This window comes from Phyllostomus hastatus, unplaced genomic scaffold (assembly GCF_019186645.2).
Source record: "Phyllostomus hastatus isolate PE091 unplaced genomic scaffold, TTU_PhHast_1.1 phas_contig_399, whole genome shotgun sequence".
NCBI lineage: Eukaryota > Metazoa > Chordata > Mammalia > Chiroptera > Phyllostomidae > Phyllostomus > Phyllostomus hastatus.
Window position 1 is genome coordinate 683730 of NW_025333871.1, and position 20367 is coordinate 704096.

General features: G+C 38.2%; 1 protein-coding gene across 4 annotated transcripts; it reads left to right on the forward strand.

The window, feature by feature from the left end:
- Positions 1-3214: 3214 nt before the first annotated feature.
- ZNF214 (zinc finger protein 214) lies at positions 3215-13717 on the forward strand. Of its 4 annotated transcripts, none has more exons than XM_045842481.1 (5): positions 3215-3424; positions 3802-3860; positions 4584-4672; positions 10455-10616; positions 11774-13717. In XM_045842481.1, exons 2-5 carry the CDS (start codon positions 3844-3846, stop codon positions 13462-13464), a joined length of 1959 nt encoding a protein of 652 aa, XP_045698437.1. In that variant the 5' UTR covers positions 3215-3424; positions 3802-3843; the 3' UTR covers positions 13465-13717. The 4 variants fall into 4 exon arrangements, with proteins under 4 accessions (XP_045698437.1, XP_045698438.1, XP_045698439.1 ...); XM_045842482.1 differs by having other exon boundaries at positions 3215-3313; XM_045842483.1 differs by lacking the exon at positions 3802-3860.
- Positions 13718-20367: the final 6650 nt, after the last annotated feature.

Here is a 20367-nt window from a genome sequence, read left to right on the forward strand (position 1 = left end):
CTCTGCCCACTAGAAGTCAATAGTGGGAGAAAACTGACATATTCAAAATATCCAAATCAATAAAGTTACCAGTGAAAATGAAAAATGTGTCTTTTATTTTACCGAAGAAATCATAAAGACATTTTGGGCAACCCAATATTTGGGTCTCAAAGGTGACCATTTCCAATTCAATTGCTAAACTGCTTAACTAGAAGATATATACAGATATAAATATAGATATCTTCTAAATTTTAAATTTATTTTTAAAACTATATCTATATATTTAAATTCCAAAAAGTCTTCATGCTATAATGATGCTCTTCTTTGTTATTAACACCTAATCTACTGTTCTAGCTGTTATATTCCCTAAATACACATTCTGTTTGTTTCTACTCATCATTCTCCATCTGGTAACTGGATTCCTTAGTTGTTTCGTCTTTGTAAGTTCATTGAGGTTCAGGTCTGCTCAATGGAATATTTTCAGTGGCAGTAGTCCCACAGTTTGGGGAAGACAAAGAGGCAAGAGGGCTTTACCTATGCTGGCTATTGAATAGAAGCATGAAGACTGACACTTTCCAAATGAGGCACCTGGATAAACCATCTTGCTCCCTGGTCACCTTATAATATCTCAAACCCAGCACAGGGAACAGTCAGCCTACATGTTCATTATCTTCTTGGCCTCTTGAGAGTCAAAGAACCCCAGTAAATTTATATAAGTCTCCTAAGGCAGTGGTCCCCAATCTTTTTGGCACCAGGGACTGGTTTTGTGGAAGGAAATTTTTTCATGGACTGTGGTGGGGAGCAATGATTTCAGGATGATTCAAGAGCATTATGTTCAAGCTCACCTCCTGCTATGCGGCCCTGTTCCTGACAGGCCTGGAACTGTACCCGTCTGCAGCCTGGAGGTTGGGGACCACTGTCCTAAGGGATCCAAAGACCTGAGATCCAGCCTCTTTTCAAGAAAGCATTTCTTGAAGTGACGACTGTCAAGTTCTCATACCTAGGCTCTGATGCTGTTCTCCACGTTTTTATCAAGCCCATAACTATGGATAGAGAGAGGGATGTCCAACATCAAGTCTTTAAACCAGTGCTCCAAGCTCAAGTTTTCCCTCTATAATCCCCAGCTCTATGTTTAGGAGAAGTAGACAACTAGAACAGGAAATAAAAGGCTCGTTAGGAAGCCCTTTCTGAGAACCTCCACCATGATCCATCAGAGAGCTACTGCCCTGTTCAGTGAATGATCTTATGAAATGAGAGACCCATTCACTTTCTTTTACATGAAAAGCCCCATGTTCCCCCAGTATATCCCAACCTTAGCATGAAGACATTATTAGTGTGTCTGGGGTGGAAGATCTTAAGGATTAGTGTTTTTAATTAATTAGCAAACAATCAGTTGTTTGCAACAAAACCCTGGGTTCCACAATCAAATTGAAATAAGTTCACAAAACTCAAAGTCCAGGGGACTCAATTACACCTCTGAGATCCTCTGATACACAATAGTTTAGTCTCAAAGCACACTTTAAAAATGAGACTATAAGATAAGCCCTGGCTGGGGGCTCAGTTGGTTGCATTGTCTTCCTGTAGACCAAAAGGATGCAGGTTTGATCGCCATCAGGACACATACCTTAGGTTGCTGGTTCCATCCCCACTCGGGGCACATACAGGAGGCAGCCAATCAATCTCTCTCTCTCTTTCTGTCTCTGTCAAGTCAATAACTATATCCTCAGGTGAGGATTAAGAAAATAAATGAAAATGAGACTATAAGGTAAATAATGACATCAACAGCTAACATTTAATGTTTTCATGTGCCAGGAATGCTGATAAAGCAAATTACATGGATTATTTCCCTTATTCTTTAACAATCAGGACTGATATCCTACTGGTTGGAAGCAGCCTGGCAGAGGAGTCCACCTTATTGGTTAATGTCTGTACATTTAGGATTTTCTCAACTATAACTATTTACAATTATTAAAATCTTCATTTTACAGATGAGAAAACTGAGGGGAAAAGATTAATAATGGATAACAATAATGGGTTTTAAAGTGAGTTTTGTTTGACAGCAAAGCCCAAGCTCTTAAATGCTATGCTATATTACCTTGGAATGTTAAAGCCAGGGACTGGTCCACGCACAATGATTTTCAAATTATACTCTTGATAAGAAATTCAGGGGCTCATTTTGAAGTGGGGACGAGAGGGGTAGGCCCAGGATCACCGACTCCTGCTAAACATTGGACAGTTTTTACATAGTTAACATTTATGTAATGTTTCCTATGGTATGGAAGACTAAAGCATTTGGACTATACTAACTCAGTTCATTCTAACAGTAAGCTTATGAAATGGTTACTGTTATTATTCCTCTTTAATGGTGGGTGGGGACGCTGACACCAAAAGGTCAAGTCATTCAACCAAGGTTACATAGGTCACATCACCAGTAAGTGGTGTAGTCAGATTAGAATCCAAGGAGTCCCTTGCTTTAAAAGACTCCCCTGATAAAGGTTCCTTATCTACTAAATCGTTGAATACTGTGGATACAGCCCAAATTTCAGGGGCAGTGCTTAAGGAAATGAAAACATTTTCCTAAGACAACACACAACTAGATAACAAGAGCAGATGCTCGGATCTCTGCTGTTGTCAGGTTCACCGTGAAAAGACTCCTTCCCACGAAACCACCTGGGTCCCACCTTAGCTTTTCCTGTCTCTGCCTGGAATCACCAGAGGAATCCGGAAGAGGGGAGGCAGGAAACCATGATCCAACCCCGGAGGGAAGCTGGTCGCCGGCAACCAGAAAGTGGAACCTGAAAAGTCTTTCTCGTGGTTGCGTGACTCTTACCTCGACTTTAGGGATAGTGCTGTGGCCAGAGCTAATGCTCTGGGGTGGGGGGCGGTCCATTACGCATAAGGTGTGAGACCACGGGAGTTACTACGCTTGGTTTCCAAAGGCAATCTGACAACAAGGGATTCCCCAGGTTCCTGATGGGGGTCCGCACTAGCAGGTTGTGAGGGTCCCACAATTCTCCGTGGCCCGCTGCTCATTCTCAAAACTTCCAGCCCTGCCCTGGTTCCCAGGGGCCTTAAAAGCACCTAGAAGAGTGCTATTTCTTCAGAATCTGAGGTTGGCTGGGCCCCCATCCGTCGCTCAGAGGGCTGGGCTGCACCTCGATCTTTCTGGCCAATCAGGAGCCACGTACTCCTGCGCTCGCCTTCCTGGCCCGCCCCTCCCATCTCCACGGAAACGAGCGGGCTGTCCCCTCCAAGGCCTGCGGCTTCGGTGCTGTCTAGCTGGGCTGTGTTCCTTGTAGTCGGAGTGATTTGGTCGGGCGTTCTGAGAGGCTTCGTAAGTGACTCTCGGGAGCACTGAGACAGAAGCTGACAGGATCGGGGAGAGGTGTGACTGAATCAGGCTGAGAGGCGGGTCAGGCTTAGACATCCTGGAGACAGTGTGTAGGTGAGTTCTTTACTGCCGTCCCACTCCCACCCCGCGATTGTTAAAACTGAATAAGGGGAAGGAGAGACAAGGCCAAAGCCAGCTTAGGCTCTGCACCCAGGATGTCAGAATGAGGGGTGTTGGGACGCACCTGGGGTCAAGGGACTGGACGCGGAACGGAGACTGCGCTGGTCTTGGCCGCAAGAGCAGTGGCCGCACAGATCATGGCCCTGAGACGCGCAGATCCTGTTCCTTGAGAATCATTTGTCCGTCTGCATCCAGACACTTGGGCAGCCCTTGGCGCATTGGGGTGCCCACACTTGTCCCGCTCTTGGGACACCCATGAGAGGTTTTTCTCGAGAAAAAAAGAGAACTCTTAACTTTATCATTTTCCCCAGGGACCTGTGATCAGCAAGGCAGGACTGGGGTGGCGAAGGCTCATGCCTCCATTTTACAGGTGAGGAAAGTGAGGCCTTGGGAGGTCTACAAGTTTGTTCCTTCCCAAAGTTCCACAAGTGGTTGTTGACAAGAGCTGAGACTATGATCAGGATCTGGGATCCTTTTCAAAGACTCTGGGTGCTCTGGTAGTAAATACAGTATTGCTGTTGTAACAAGTAGGGGAGAGTAATGGACTTTTTAACTGATGAATAAAATAGGAAAAACAAACAATAGAAACAATTCAACTACCCTGCTATTATTTCTATTAGCAAGCAATTAGAATGATTTTTATCGTTCTTGTTAATAATAAAAGATGAAAGCCTTGAGGCTCAAGAAGTTAAATTATATAGAGCACCTGCCTCTGTGGAGGGACTAAACCAGCAGTTCCCAAACTTTTTGGCACCGGGGTCGGGTTTCGTGGAAGGGGGGTTGGAGCTCAGGCAAGCTTTGCTCTCCCACCTGTTCATGTTGGGAACCCCTGGATTAAACTAGGAGATCAAACTGTGTTTTCATACTCAAACTAGCATTGTACCTTTGACGTTTCTAGAGGGTCAGAAATAAGGTACTCTTGGGTGCCATCCTCATAGTTCTCTTGGCCCTGGAAAGGGAACAGAAATATTCTTGGGCTCTTTCTGATCTCTTTGTCGGGGGTCTAGGGTTATATCCCATTAGTATGTGGGGATTGTAGTGGGTTTGGGAATTTCAAGTCATGCCTAGCCTTTCATTCCTCCTTTCTTCTCAGCTCAGCATCCTCAACACTCCACCCTTACCCAAAAGAAGAGCACAAAGTAGGAAGGAATGTTCACTACTTATCCCATTGTCTGATCCCAGGTGAGTGGGATTGTCTTTTCTTATTTTTAAATGCCTCTGAATTCTCCATGGAGAGTGGGAGTAATGGAAGTGGTCAGGGAATGGATGGACCAGATAAAATAAAATACTGTACATTCCTCTCTTACCTCCAAAGTCTCCTATGAATCAAGCCCCTGCCTCCCACCCAGTATCTTTTCCCAACATTTACTCAGTCATTCAAGTCTTTTATATAATTCCTATTGTTGGTGCTCTGAGATAAATATAAGAATGTGTCTTTCCTTAACATTGGGGAAATAAACCATATGAAATTAATAGTAATTTCTAAAGTTATTGCACATTAAACAGTGCTAGAATGAGTGTCACTTAAAAGACAGGAACAGCAACTCAGATTTGGATAATAATTATGTATAGGAAGATATCTTTCCAGAAGGAAGACCACCATTTAATCTCAGGCAGAATTTGAGGGGACAAATAATGGAAACTGGGCTAGTGGCAGTAGAGAGTAAGTATGAATGTGTAAGGTAAGGCCATATTGTTGGGGGCTGTTAATATTTAATTGGGCCCATGCTGGTGAGGCTCAGTAGGTTAGAACGTCCTCCCTACACCAAAAGGTTGGAGGTTTGATTCTTGGTCAGAGAACATACCTAGATTGTGGATTGGATCCCTGTCAGGACGCCAATGGGAGGCAACCAATCAATGTTTGTCTCTCACATTGATGTTTCATGCTTTCTCTCTCCCTTCCCCTCTCTTTAAAATCAATAAACATATTTAAAAATTTTTTTTAAATATTTTATTGGTTTCACTTATTCTTGTGCACCACTCAGAGTCCCCTGCACATCAGCCAGAGGCAGCCATAATTGACTTATAGTCCTTTATATAATACTTAATATGCAAACATACTTACTAATCTGTACAAACACTGATATATATGCATACATATACAGACATATGTACAAATATACACATATGGGTTTATCTAAGATACATATATAAAGAGAAATTGGTATATATAAAAAATTTTGAAATTTTAAAAATTTGCACAAAGTGAAATCTTACTTCTTTTTATTCATATAGGTTTGCTTTGAAAGCTCATCTTCATCCCCAAATCTAATATATATAATCACTTTCATTTTTCAATTTCTTTATGGTTTCTTTTAAAAGTTTAACTCTGAAACTTAAGCATTCTTTTTTCTTCCCACTTAAAATTTTTCTCATAACATTTCTCCATTGTGGATCTACCTTTTCATATTCAAATTACTGAATTCTTTATATACACACACACATTTGTAACACAGATCACTTTTACCCCTGGCCTGTTTCATGGAACCATTTCTCAATTCTTATACTGGTATCAGAATGTAATTAATCTTGTTCCTGTACATGTGGTATATTTAATGGGTAATGAAGAGGAAATTAGCTTTTGTTTTTCATTCAGTCAGTGAGGATAAGGAAAAGGAAGAAAGACAGCTTACATATTGGGAATATTCCATACAATAACATGGTGATTTCTATTTTGGGGAAAAAGAAGTAAAAGTTAGAAACTTTTAGATATTGAATATATTAACCTTTCAGTGTGTTTTATTAGTATAGTATATTAGATAAAATACAGGCACTGAACTCACTACCTAAACTTGTTTCACACCTCTACAACTTCTTGGTTATACAAACTAGATTCAGTTACTTAAACAGCCTCATCTGAACTGGGAAAATAGAACCTACTGTATAGAATCTTTAAGAAGGTAAAATGAGATCAAATGTGTAAAACACTTAGTACAAGCCCTGGCTGGTGTGGCTCAGTGCTGGCCTGCGAACCAAAAGGTTGCTGGTTCGGTTCCCAGTCAGGGGACATGCCTGGATTATAGGCCAGGTCCCCAGTGCAGTGGGGGGCATGCGAAAGGCAACCATACACTGATGTTTCTCTCCCTTTCTTTCTCCTTCCCTTCCCCTCTTTCTAAAAATAAATAAATGAAATATTTTTTCTTTTTAAATATATTGTATTGATTATGCTATTACAGTTGTCCCATTTCCCCCCTTCACTCCCCTCCACCCTGAACACCCTCTCCCACCCACTCCCCCCCCTTTAGTTCATGTCCATGTGTCATACTTATAAGTTCTTCATCTTCTACATTTCTCATACTATTCTTACCCTCCCCCTGTCTATTTCCTACCTACAATCTATGCTACTTATTCTCTCTACCTTTTCCCCCTCTCTCTTGCTCCCACTCCCCTGTTGCTAACCCTCCCTGTGATCTCCATTTCTGTGGTTCTGTTCCTGTTCTAGTTGTTTGCTTAGTTTCTTTTGGTTTTGCTTTAGGTGTGGTTGTTAATAATTGTGAGTTTGCTGACCTTTTACTATACATATTTTTTTAAATCTTTTCTTAGATAAGTCTCTTTGACATTTCATATAATAAGGGCTTGGTGATGGTGAACTCGTTTAACTTGACCTTATCTGGGAGGCACTTTATCTGCCCTTCCATTCTAAATGAAAGCTTTGCTGGAGAGAGTAATCTGGGATATAGGTCCTTGTCTTTCATGACTTGGAATACTTCTTTCCAGCCCCTTCTTGCCTGTAAGGTCTCTTTTGAGAAATCAGCTGACAGTCTGATGGGAACTCCTTTGTAGGTTACTGTCCCCTTATCTCTTGCTGCTTCTAGGATTCTCTCCTTCATTTTTACCTTGGCTAATGTAATTATGATGTGCCTTGGTGTGTTTCTTCTTGGGTCCAACTTCTTTGGGACTCTGAGCTTCCTGCACTTCCTGGAAGTCTATTTCCTTTGCCAGAATGGGGAAGTTCTCCTTTATTATTTGTTCAAATATGTTTCCAATCTGTTGCTCTACCTCTTTCCCTTCTGGTACCCCTATAATTCGGATGTTGGAACGTTTAAATATGTCCTGGAGGTTCCTAAGCTTCTCCTCGTTTTTTTGAATTCTTCTTTCTCCATTCCTTCCTGTTTGGTTGTTTCTTTCTACCTTCTGGTCTACTCTATTGTTTTGAGTCCCAGTTTCCTTCCCATCACTGTTGATTCCCTGTGCATTTTCCATCATTTCTTTTATGGTAACCTGCATTTTTTCATCTAGTTTGTGACCAAAATCAACCAATTCTGTGAGCTTCTTGATCACCAGTGTTTTGAACTGTGCATCTGATAGGTTAGCTATCTCTTAGTCGCTCAAAAGGATGAGTTCTGGGGCACTGATTTGTGCTTCTATTTGAGCCATCTCTCTCTCTCTCTCTTTTTTTTTTTTTTGGTCTGGTCGTTCCTGTTATGGTGAGGGGTGGAGGCTTAGGTGTTCACCAGGGCTGGGCACCATAGTCGCTAGATTGTGATGTTGTATGTGAGGGCAGGGTCGAGAGGGAACAATGGTGGCAGCTCTGTTCTCTCTGGGACCTCAGTCCCTTCCCTGGGATCCTGGGTTGTGTGCTCTGCCCTGGTCCACAATTGCCGTCTCACTGGGTCTGCCAGCTGCCATTTGCATACTCAGGGTCCACCTGCTGCGATCTTGCGCGCCCCAGATACCTTACACACTCATGGTTGCCTTATGCGCCCAATTCTCCCTGTTCTCCATGACGCCACCCCGCGCCCAGCTGATTGCCTCTGCCTCTCCCGGTCTGGATAAACGGGTCTATTTCAACTTCTTGGCTGTCCGACTTGCATTCAGATAAATTTTCTATCAGTTCTGGGTATTATTCTGCCTCTAAATTGTTGTTGTTCCAATCTTGGTTGTGCGTGGAGGTACCGTGCATCCACCTATCACCTATGCCTCCATCTTGGTGGAAGTCTCAATAAATGAAATATTAAAAAAACCAACAAACAGCATAGTTCTTGACAAATAGAAATAACAATTAGTTGCTATTATTATTTAAAATATACATAGCTGGTATAACTTTCTAGTCACTAAGACATAAGAACTAAGGCAGGTAATCTAGCTTAATTTTTTTTTTGCCAGGTGCTATCATTATTTAAATAAGCCATCTTTCCTTCAAGAATTTGATATCATCTTTATCATGTTTAGAATTCATTGCTATATTTGAGTCCATTTCCAGGTTTTTAGTGTTTTTCACTGATTTTCTTCTCTATTCCTATGTCAACCCTGTGATATAATTACAGAAGTCTTATTAAAGTTTTAATATACCATTGGATTAGTCTCTCCTCATTATTTCTTTTTCACAATTTTTCTTTTTCTCATGGAAGCACTTCAAATTAGTTTGTTAGATACACCCTTCCTCCCAACTTTTTAATACTATATCTTAGTTGGGAACCCATTAAAAATATAGATAGGTTTTGTGAGAACAAAATTATATTTATTTCCCTAAGATGATGGAGTATTTCTAAAGTCTGAAGCTATCTTTATATAGGTTTTAAGTGTTTTTGTTGTTTTAAAACTTTATATTTTTAAATTACTGTTGTAAATGTTATTTTTAAAGTAATTATCTATTTATTTAATCTTTATTGTATTTTCCCATTTCCATTTAGTCCCCTTACACCCTCTCCCCCCAGCAGTCACCACACTGTTGTCCATGTCTGCAAGTCCTTTTTCCTTTTTCTCAATCCCTCCACCCCAACCCACCCCCCATGATTATTATTTATATGTCCAAACTCTTTTTCTAAATTATGTAATTGGATTTTGTATATTGATTAATTTGAAATTTTATTGTGATGTGTTACACAATGCAAAAGACTATATTAAAACATATATATACTTTAAAATACAATAACATGGACACCCACCATCTAGACCAGCAAATACTTTTCAAAGTTCCCTGATGATCATAGTTTCATTCCCTCTCTCGCCTAGAGAGAGGCAACTGCTATCTTAAGTCTTGTGTTTATTATTCCTTAGCTTTTTAAAATAGTGTTAACTACCTACATCTGCATCTCTAAGCAAAATTGTTTAGTTTGCCTATTTTTTTAAAGATTTAATTAATTTATTTTTAGAGAGAGGGGAAGGAAGGAAGGAAGAAAGAGAGGGAGAGAAACATCAATGTGTGGTTGCCTCTCACATGGCCCCCACTGGGGACCTGGCCGGGCCCACAACCCAGGCATGTGCCCTGACTGGAAATTGAACCAGTGACCTTTTAGCTCTCAGCCCACACTAAATCCACTGAGCTACACCGGCCAGGGCTAGTTTGCCTATTTTTGAACATTTTAAAAATGGAATTACTGTATATATTCTCCTGTCAACGGCTTCTTTAGCATAATGTTGGATTTTTATTTTTCTGTGCTTTTTACAAAATGAGGGACGAGTAAGTTCACTTATTTTCCACACTGACACCAGTTCTCAGTCCTGGAGTCTAGGTTTCTGAGTGTTCCAATTTTTAAATTCTATTTATACATTCATTTATGTTAAAGTAGACTTATCTTTACAACTTTTAACCTGTATTTAATAAACATAAAAATAAAAGAGCACTGAAATTTCTCACTTTTGAGTTATTTGTGATTAATGTTTCATTGTGTAGGCATGGATCTTGAGAATTTACTTAATTTTTAATAACCATTGTTTACTAATTTGTAAAATGGAGGTAATGGTTTCTACAAGATCGGACTACTGTGATGATCACTTGAAATATATGTGAAGCACTTACTTGAAATATATGCAAAGTTATCAGACAAATGCTATATAAATGTTTCTTATGATGGTGATAGCATTCAATGACTAGAAATGTTATTTAGCCATTTGACTACCATTATTATGTCTCCTCTTACCTTTCTTGTTTTTCTTCATTATTGAAATTCTTTATTTTTCTATTTGATTTGCCACTTGTAACCTGATGAATGTCTTTTTCTTTGTCTATTTTCTCACTTAGATTTTTTCTTCCTGGAAAGCGTCATGTTTGACCAGATGGCAGTAACATATGAAGATGTGACTGTTATTTTTACTTGGGAGGAGTGGAAATTTCTGGATTTTTCTCAAAAAAAGCTCTACAGAGAAGTCATGTGTGAGAACTACACAAATGTCATGTCAGTAGGTAAATTTATCCCAGCTCTTAGGGAATAGTTTCTTCTGGGATCAGTTTTGTTGAATATTTTAGTTATTTATCTAGGTATTGTACTGAGGTAGAAGAAATAGTCTTAAAAATGGGTCTTAAATCAGATGGCAAATAGAAGATAATCAAAGCAAGACATCTTTCAAGACACCTAGGCTATGTAATTAATAGGAATTTGTGATTGTTATCCTTACTTACTTTCTGGATTGCACTTAAAGCATAGGTCTCCACAAACTGTTATCACTTTTGTGTGGTTCTAAATTTGTTCTCACTTCATACTATTTGAATAACTTAGCTTTTGCTCTATACCAAACTATCTCAAACCTAGTGACTTAATAAATTATTATTTTTTATGATTCTAATTGGTTAGATGGAATGACTAACTATCATAGAGTGACTTGGTTGAGGATGGATGGTCTAAGATTAAGTTAGATAGCATGACTCATGTCTGGCAGTAGGTCAGCATCAGTGGGAATAATGGGTATGAGTGGAATACATGTCCCTCTCCAAGCAGGTTAGCCTGGACTCATTTCCATGCTGGTGGCCACAGTATTTTCAAAACCAGCAAGACAGAGGACAGACAGCAATGCACAAGCACTTTTAAACTTTTCAAGTCTCTGCTTATATCACTTTTGCTATTGTCCCACTGACTGAAGCTGATTGTACTGCCAAGCCTGAAGTCAGTGTGGAAAGGGGACACCGAAAGATGTAGATAACATAGAGAGTTAATGCTGCCATTGTTTTTAGACAATCTGTGACATCATCTGAGAACAGAAAAATAGAAAGAGTATTTCATTTCTTAAAATAATGCTCCAAATAGAGTAATCTAATTAAATCTACCCTTAAAGACTAGTTCCATGAAGTGGTTGGCCTTACTCTTTTATTTCTAAGAGTACCTGGTAAGTAGTAGATGCTCAAGATATGTTTGTGGAATAAATTAGTGAGTGAACGAATACATATATGCATGAACAAAACAATGAATTTCAAACCCAAATATGGAGTGGCTAACTCATAACCCTTCTTTCCCACTCCCACTCACACATATATTCCTATAACTCTGAAGGTCATTGATTGAAGTACTTAGAAATATTTAAACACAGCCTTCATATCACCACTGGGTTATCTGTTTATTGTCCTAGGAAACTGGAAGGAGAGCTACAAGCCCCCAAAAGAAAGACTCAGATATTTAGAACATGAAAATCTTTTTCGCTGGCAAGGCTGGAGAAATGTTAGCCCTCAGACATATGAGAACCAGCACTATGTGGGAACCATTCAAGGGATAGATTCGAAAGACCTAAAGCAGCAAGACCTTTTCCACTATCAACAATGGTTAGTGTTCTCCACACAAGTACCAGGTTATGGGAACTATGAACTGACTTTGGAAGGCAAAAGTCCCAGGAACTTAAAACATACAAAGTTTATACCTTGGCAATCCTTTGACACAAAACACACTCAAAACAGTGGTAGAGAAATCTATATGAGTGATCCACATGGTTTTCAAGGAAGCAGATTCTGTATTGGCATATCCAGGAAAAATCTCTCCATTGAAAAAGAACAGAAGCTCATAGTTCTGCATTCTTATATCCCAAAAGAGGAAGGTCTTCCAGAGTACATTGAGGACATATGCCGAAATGACCTACTGAAAGATTCTGTGGAAGAGAAATACTGTGGATATAATAAATGTAAGGAGATTTGTTATTGGAACTCACAATGTGTTTTCCACAAGAGAAATCAACTTGGAGAAAAGTTTTACCAGTGCTCTGTTAGCACAGCATGTTTCTCTCAGGGATCAGACCTCTACAGACATGGGAGGATCCACATAGGTAAGAAGCTATGCAGATGTGGTGAAGCTGACAGTAACTTTAGTCAGAGCACAGGTGTTCATCTGCATCAGACAGTCCACACAGGGAAGATTCCTTATGTATGTAGTGTGTGTGGTAAGGGCTTCAGTCAGACCTCTAGTCTTTACAGTCATCAAAGAGTCCACACAGAAGAGAAACTCTATAAACTTGAGTGTGGTAAGGACCTCAGTAGAAATTCATTGCTTCACATTCACCAGAGACTTCACATAGGAGAGAAGCCTTTTAAGTGCAATCAGTGTGGCAAGAGTTTTAGTCGGAGTTCAGTACTTCATGTTCATCAGAGAGTCCACACAGGAGAGAAACCATATAAATGTGATGAGTGTGGTAAGGGCTTCAGTCAGAGCTCAAATCTTCGAATTCACCAGTTGGTCCACACAGGAGAGAAGTCCTATAAATGTGATGACTGTGGTAAGGGCTTTACCCAGCGTTCAAATCTTCAGATTCATCAGAGAGTGCATACAGGAGAGAAGCCTTACAAATGTGACGACTGTGGGAAGAACTTTAGTCACAGCTCAGATCTTCGCATTCATCAGAGGGTCCATACAGGGGAGAAACCCTATACTTGTCATGAATGTGGGAAGGGCTTTAGCAAGAGTTCAAAGCTTCACACTCATCAAAGAGTACATACTGGAGAGAAGCCCTATAAATGTGAACAGTGTGGCAAGGGGTTTAGTCAGCGGTCACATCTTCTCATTCATCAGAGAGTCCATACAGGAGAAAAACCCTATAAGTGTGATGACTGTGGAAAGGGCTTTAGTCACAGCTCTAATCTTCATATTCATCAGAGAGTCCACACAGGAGAGAAGCCTTATCAATGTGCTAAGTGTGGTAAGGGTTTCAGTCATAGCTCAGCTCTTCGAATTCATCAAAAAGTCCACACAGGAGAGAAATCCCATAAATGCCATGAGTATCATAGGAAGTTTGATCAGAATTTACATCTTTACAGTAATCACAGAAAAAACTTATAATTCTGTTCATTTAGTTTACAGCTTCAATCACAGCTTAACCATAAGCCCAGTAAATGCAGCTGGGAAGAAATTCTATAAATAACCCAAATAATCCCACACAACATTTACAGTTTCCCTTAACAACCCCTAAAAATCATTTGCTTCAAGAGGATATCCTTAGGAGGATTCCTATGTATTTAAAATTAAAGTGTATTTTTTTTCTACTATAAATACTATATGTACTATGAAATATATAAAAGACTTAAGGTGAAAATTTGTCCTGTTTCATTCTTGTCTTTTTTTTTCTGTTCATTTTTATGTGCATGAAATCATGCTGTGTGATCAATACTTCGAAACATTTACTTATATTTTGGTTTAACTGAAATTGGCTATCTATGAAATAGCATCTTGATTCTCCTGTAAAGTCCCTAGGCAGCCACAGAAAAAAATGAAAACATACAAAACTTGAAACTCAAAACTGGTGGCCTGTTGCTCAAATGTGGAAGAATTAATATAGGCTAAGTAAAATTTAATTAAATTTTTAATTTTTAAATTTTAATTACTTATGACAATAGATATGAAAAGACTGTATCACCCCTTTATCTTAGATAGGATATCAAGATGTTAAACCTGTCAACTAGAAAACTCAGGAATCATCCTTTTGGTGCAGGCATGCTGCTCTTTGGGGTTACCACAATGCACTCTCACCCATTCCTTTTCCCAGTTTTCCACATTCATAGGTTCAGACACCAAGTAACAAGAAATAACAAGATTTAGTTCTCCAAGTAAGATGTGGACAAAAGCTGATAGAAGTGAATGTTAGAAACTAATGATACTGTCATTAGTTGAGAATTAAGAGATTCAAGCCATAGAATTTGATTTAATCTCAGTAGAATAGAGTGGTAATAGAAAAATATCTGCTAGAAGCAGAACTGATCTCAGAGCTATGTGTAAATATTAACTCAAGCTAATTATGTAAGAAGAGAGAATTCACCATTATAAAAATGGAATAGACTCAATAGGAATACACAATAGTTAATACATATACACAAGACCTAGCTGTATATACACACACACACTATATATATGTATCTGTATACATATATGATATATACACTATATATACAGAAGACATATTTATTTATTTATTTTTGATATCACTTCCCAAGAAAACAATTAAGTAGACCTGCTTAGGGAAATAAGAGGAAATTGTAGTACCAAAGAAAGGAGTATAATTGTAAAGACTTAGAACACCATTGCCCTAAAAATGAACTATTTTGGTCTCCTAAATAAATTTTTAAAAATTGGTGTCCTCAATAGGATGACAGAAAACTAGAAATCAATAAAATTAGAGTAGAAATCCATAGTATAGAAAAACTTCTAAGATAAGAAAAATATAAAATTGAAGGACTACAGGGAAATTTAAAACACCATATCAAAATAAAAGGCAATAAGGAGCAGAATTGACACTACAGAATATCAAGCTCTGTAATGAATAAACGAGATGGTTTTAAATGTATGAATAAATGATAATGAATTGGAAACAATGAGAGAAAAGATATGAAGCACAGAGAATAGAGATTCTGATGTAAGAATTAAAGGTGTTTCTAAGGAAGATAAAAGAACACTTGGAATAGAATCAATGAGCAAAGAAGTTATTCCTGAGTTAAAAGCATTTGCTCACTAGATTTCTGGGAAAAACAAGTATTGCAGAAAGAAAAATTCTACAAAATTAGAAAGGGAGGATGGATAAAGACCTCAGCAATAGTAAATGTCGAAAGACAATGAAACAATACCTTTGGAATTGTGAGATTAAAAAATATGTTATCATCTACAGTTTTTTTAAATTAACTACATTGTCTTTTATATGTACAGGTAACAAATTAGATATAAACCAAAAAACAGAAAACATACATGTTCCTTTTTTTTAAAGAGCTCAAGAATGTGGCCATGATACTAAAGGACTGGTGATCAGCCCTAATATTAGCTAAATATGCCATTAAGTCTGAATAATTTGTTTACAAAACTTAAGAAATTTTAAATAGTTGTGCATGAAAATATTTAATATACAGCCCTGGCTGTGTGGCCCAGTGGATTGAGTGCTGGTCTGTTAACCAAAGGGTCACCAGTTTGATGATCAGTCTAGGGCACATGCCTGGGTTGCAGGCAGGGTTCCCGGTGTGGGGGTGAGCACGAGAGGCAACCACACATTGATGTTTCTGTCCCTCTCCTTCTCCCTCCCTTCCCCTCTTTCTAAAAATAAATAACATCTTAAAAAGTATTTAACATACAAATGCTAAGTATAAAAGCAGGTTATATATAAAGTTTGGGTGGGAGAGTAGTTACCAAATGAAAAAACAGTTAAGTTTAAATTTCAGATATACATGAATAATCTTAGTGTAAGTATGTTCCAAATACTGCATGGGACTTAGACTAAGAAATTGTTCATTTATATGAAATTCAATTTTACCTAGCCATGCTGTGTTTTTACTTGCTGAATCCAGCAACCTTATGGGGAAAAGATAACAAAAGGAAGTGTGCTATGTATCTGATCTTAAGTAGCAGGACTCGCTACATTTGCTTGTTGACTTTAATAATTCAAGAAATAAAGGTCTAATGGATATATTTTTTATGATGTTAGAAACTGCAACTAATAAAACTAAAATATACCTTCAAAACAGGAGGCAGTAAAAATCAAAGAATATTCAGTCCATATAAGAATAGGACCGTTTTCAAAAGACAGAAAAAAAAATTCCAAAAACAAGATGCCCCTCCCCTGAAAAAAAGAAAAGTAGAGAACACAGATCAAGAGAGAGAAATCCAAATTTATCAAAATAGATTAAATCCTCCATTTAAAAGTTTTAAAACCCCTGATTGTGTTAAAAAAAATTACTTATGTGCTATTAAAAAGGAAAAGGTTAAAGCAAAATGATAAATTGATTAACTGTTCAAGCTTGATTTTTTAATAAAAAAGAACAGTCTAAGGTTTACTAGGCAGACATAAAGGAATGTGTACGATATGTCTTAATTAAGTTAAAATGAACTAATTCAACTCATTAAGGTGGGTAAAAAAATACAAAAATCAATAGTTTCTTAATCTCTTGCAATAATCAGAAAATATAATGGGTAGAAAAATATGGTTTATAAAAACACTAAACTGTCTTTACAAGGAACAAATAAAAACATAGAATGAGCCCTGGCTGGGGTAGCTCAGTGGATTGAGCTCGGGCTGTGAACCAAAGTGTCGCAGGTTCAATTCCCAGTCAGGGTACATGCCTGGGTTGCAGGCCATGACCCCCAGCAACCGCACATTGATGTTTCTCTCTCTCTTTTTCCCTCCCTCCCCTCTCTAAAAATAAATAAATAAACAATCTTAAAAAAAAGTAGAATGAAAATAATTGTTCAAAACACAATTGAAATTAAAAGAGAACTTGATAAAGGTCTTATACTTTTTTAGAGGGAACATTCCTAAGTAAATTTATTTATTTATTTCAAATCTCATCAAAACCTCAATGACATTTGAAATAAAGAGATTCCAAAATCTTTTAATGGAGAACAGCAGAAATGATTACAGGAAACATTAACATGATTGTCTTAACATACCATAAATAATGTATTTAAGTTAAAAAATGGAGAACTTGCATGTACATTTGAAAAAATGTTTAGAAAACTAAACAGTTTAGAAATAGACCAATGTATGGATTATATAACATATTTACTACATATGCTTATATACTTTACATATAATAAAGTTCAATGACTGGGAAAAGGATTATTCAGTAAATAGTACTGGGAAAATTATTTCTTTTGTAAAAGATAAAATTAGCTTCTCATTTCATGACTTACAACATATATACATACACACACATGCACAAGTTTTTAAGTTATGTTCCAAGAACCTTGTCAGGATGGGCAGGGTAAGACAAGTGGGAATCTAGTTACGATTAGCATTCTGGACTACAAATATGGCCACCGTTTGAACTACAAGTAATATGGCAACTGAACTCTGACCCAGAAGAGGTGACTGACATCAGACCAGGAGCCACCAATGCTAAGTTGCTTCTTTGTTCACCTAGAACCAATCCTTGGCTCCTGCGAAGTCAAGCCAAATAAAACTCCCAGCCTTTCCCTTCTCCCACGCTTCTCTTCTTAGCCCCTTCTCTGGGCGGGGAAAACTTTGCCCCAGAGCACAAACTTCCAAAATAAAGCTCATCTGCCTGTTTCCATGGCTAATTGGCTGTTTATTTCCTCAGCGGGGTCTAAGAAAACCTTACAAACTGTGTGTTTTCATGAAGGCTGGTGTATCAGAAACAAGAACCAAAACTTTAATTCCATATTTATATTATTTGTATATAAGATAAGCACAAGATTTCACTTTTTTTAAAAAAGGAGGTTCTACCACTTTAGACAAACTGGAAGGCATAAAATACACAGGGGGAGGTTAAGAATAGTAGAGGAAATAGAGAAGCCAAAGAACTTATATGTACAACCCACGCACGTGAACTGGCGGAGGAGGGGAATGCTGGAGGGCATGGAGGGTGCAGGGCAGAGGGGAGATAAAGGGGAGAAAAAAATTGGGACAACTGTTATAGCATAATCAACAAAATATACTTAAAAAAAGAAAAGGTAAAATAAATAAAGTAAAATCTAAAAGAGCCCCAACTCACTAAAGTGGGTTTTTTAACAGTCGGAAACACACACACACATGCATTTTTCGAGTTAGGTAAAATGGAGAAACCCAGAGACAATACCCAGAAATTTGACCACATAAAGTTCTTTAAGCTGTAGGTTAAGAACATATGGAAGTCAGGTAACAATAGGAAAAATATTTGTTATGATTGTGACAGTTACAAACTTTTATAAATTTAATAGATGGACATCTAGTAAAAAATGGTAAAGGATATCAACAGATTAAAGCAGTGAAATACCACTTTTATTAAAAATTATAATAGCTATTTTCAGTAAGAGTACCAAGTAAGATATATTTATATACTACTTATGTTGAGGAAAAATTGATACAGACTTTTTAAAAAAGCTATTTGGCAAATCATGAGCCTTAAAATTGTTGCCACTCTTTCCTACAGTGAGTTCATATCTACCCATATATCCTATGGAAATAGAGCTAAACACTATTAGTGAACTTGTATTCGCAAAGAACAGAGATCCACTTAGGTTATCTCATTATAAAATTGAGTTATATAACATTATGCTTTAAAATATCATTTTTTAAAAATCCAAGGACAGAAGCTTCAATAGGGGAACTTGCTCTACAAAGCCAGACAATGAGGTTCTATTTCAAGAATTTATTTCTTTTTAGGTACCCTCCTTTCTCTCTACAGACTGACCTCCTCCTGTTTACTCATTCTATGTATGCTTATAATGGCCATCACATGCCTTGTGGGGGGGCTCCGCCCACAGAGGCTCACCCCCCACTCCCTGCATCTGCCACAGATGAGAATAAGTCTACCAAGACATGATCTTTTTGGGGAGGAAAGATGGCTGATCTCTCAAAGGAGAAGGGCCAGGAGCCTTTTCCTCAGTGGGTTTTTACTGGGTTCAATTTGCACATGAATACAGGTAAAGCTCATCAGTCATTGTCAGGCAGTAAAGATCAAACAATAGATAGCATTCAAAGAACAATAAGGGCTTATTCTGAGTCAGGGTCAGTTGGCTAAAGGGCTATAAAACTTTGGGAAACAAACTCATTTTGTGCCTGGACCCTTATCAGAAAAAACGAGGGCATTCTTAGCAAAGCAGGTTTCACAGGATTTTATATATTCTTTCTTAGGCTTGATTACCCCTGGGGCCCTTTCCTGTAGGGCCACACCCAACTCCCTCATTGTTTCAGGATTAAGTCATGCAGGGGAAGTAAGGCAGCCAAGAGATTAGGAGACTTCTTGCAGACAGAATGAGGACTCAGGCTATGTCAAAGCCAAGGGGTGAGAGTTCATCACCACCTTTTTCTATAGCCCCCCAAGTCCTTCCCTGAGCACCCCTTCATGACCATGCCTGTTTTAGGTCATCCCTCTGTTGAGGAATCTTACCCATCATTGGCTAACCAGTCATCTGCCCTGGGCCAAGCAGGGTTAAGTAAAAGGGGGCAGAGGCAGTGCCCCTGCCAGGGAGATAAGCTTTGTCTCTTTAGTGGCTTAAGGTCCCAAGGTCTCTTTACTCAGCCTTAGCCATGGGGAGTTACAGCTTCTCAAACCAGGCAAGGTGGTTCCCAACAATGCCTGAAAATATTTTTTTCAATTCTGTTACCCACTACTAACTTGTAACTTCTGGATTGCTATTCAGATTTCTGAATGGGGGAAGATGATTGATTCAAGTTATATTATTACCTCTGGACAAACCTTTGAGGCCAGGCTAAAGCACAGGCTACTGGTAAGCCTTTGGACTGGCTATCTTTGTATCAGATTTTCATTCTGGTCCCTTAAGATATGATCGGGGTGGTGATAAGGTATATAACATGGTTGTTAAGGACTGATGTTCAAATAGGTTTCCCCAGAAAGTGGTGGGTTTGGGTCAAGAACTCTAAATCACATAAGAACACACACAAGGAGAAGTGATTGTTCAAGACATTTATTGCAGTACATTTTGTTGCCCTCTCCCCCAAATAGAAGGTCAAATAAATTATGATGCATTTATATGATGTTATATAGTCATTAAACATGTTTTCCAAGAATATTTTAATAAGACTAAGCTTATGGTACTAAAAGTATAAAATATAGAACTGCATATGGAGTAAGATTCTATTTATATATTTATATGGATATTTCCTTAGGGAAAGTATTGGGTATATTAAAAACTGTTATTAGTGTGTCTCTTTGATATGGTGAATTGTGGTTATCTTTATTTTCTTCAAGCTTTTCAGTATTTTTATATTTTTATTGGTATCTTATTTTCATAAAAAAATAAAAATCA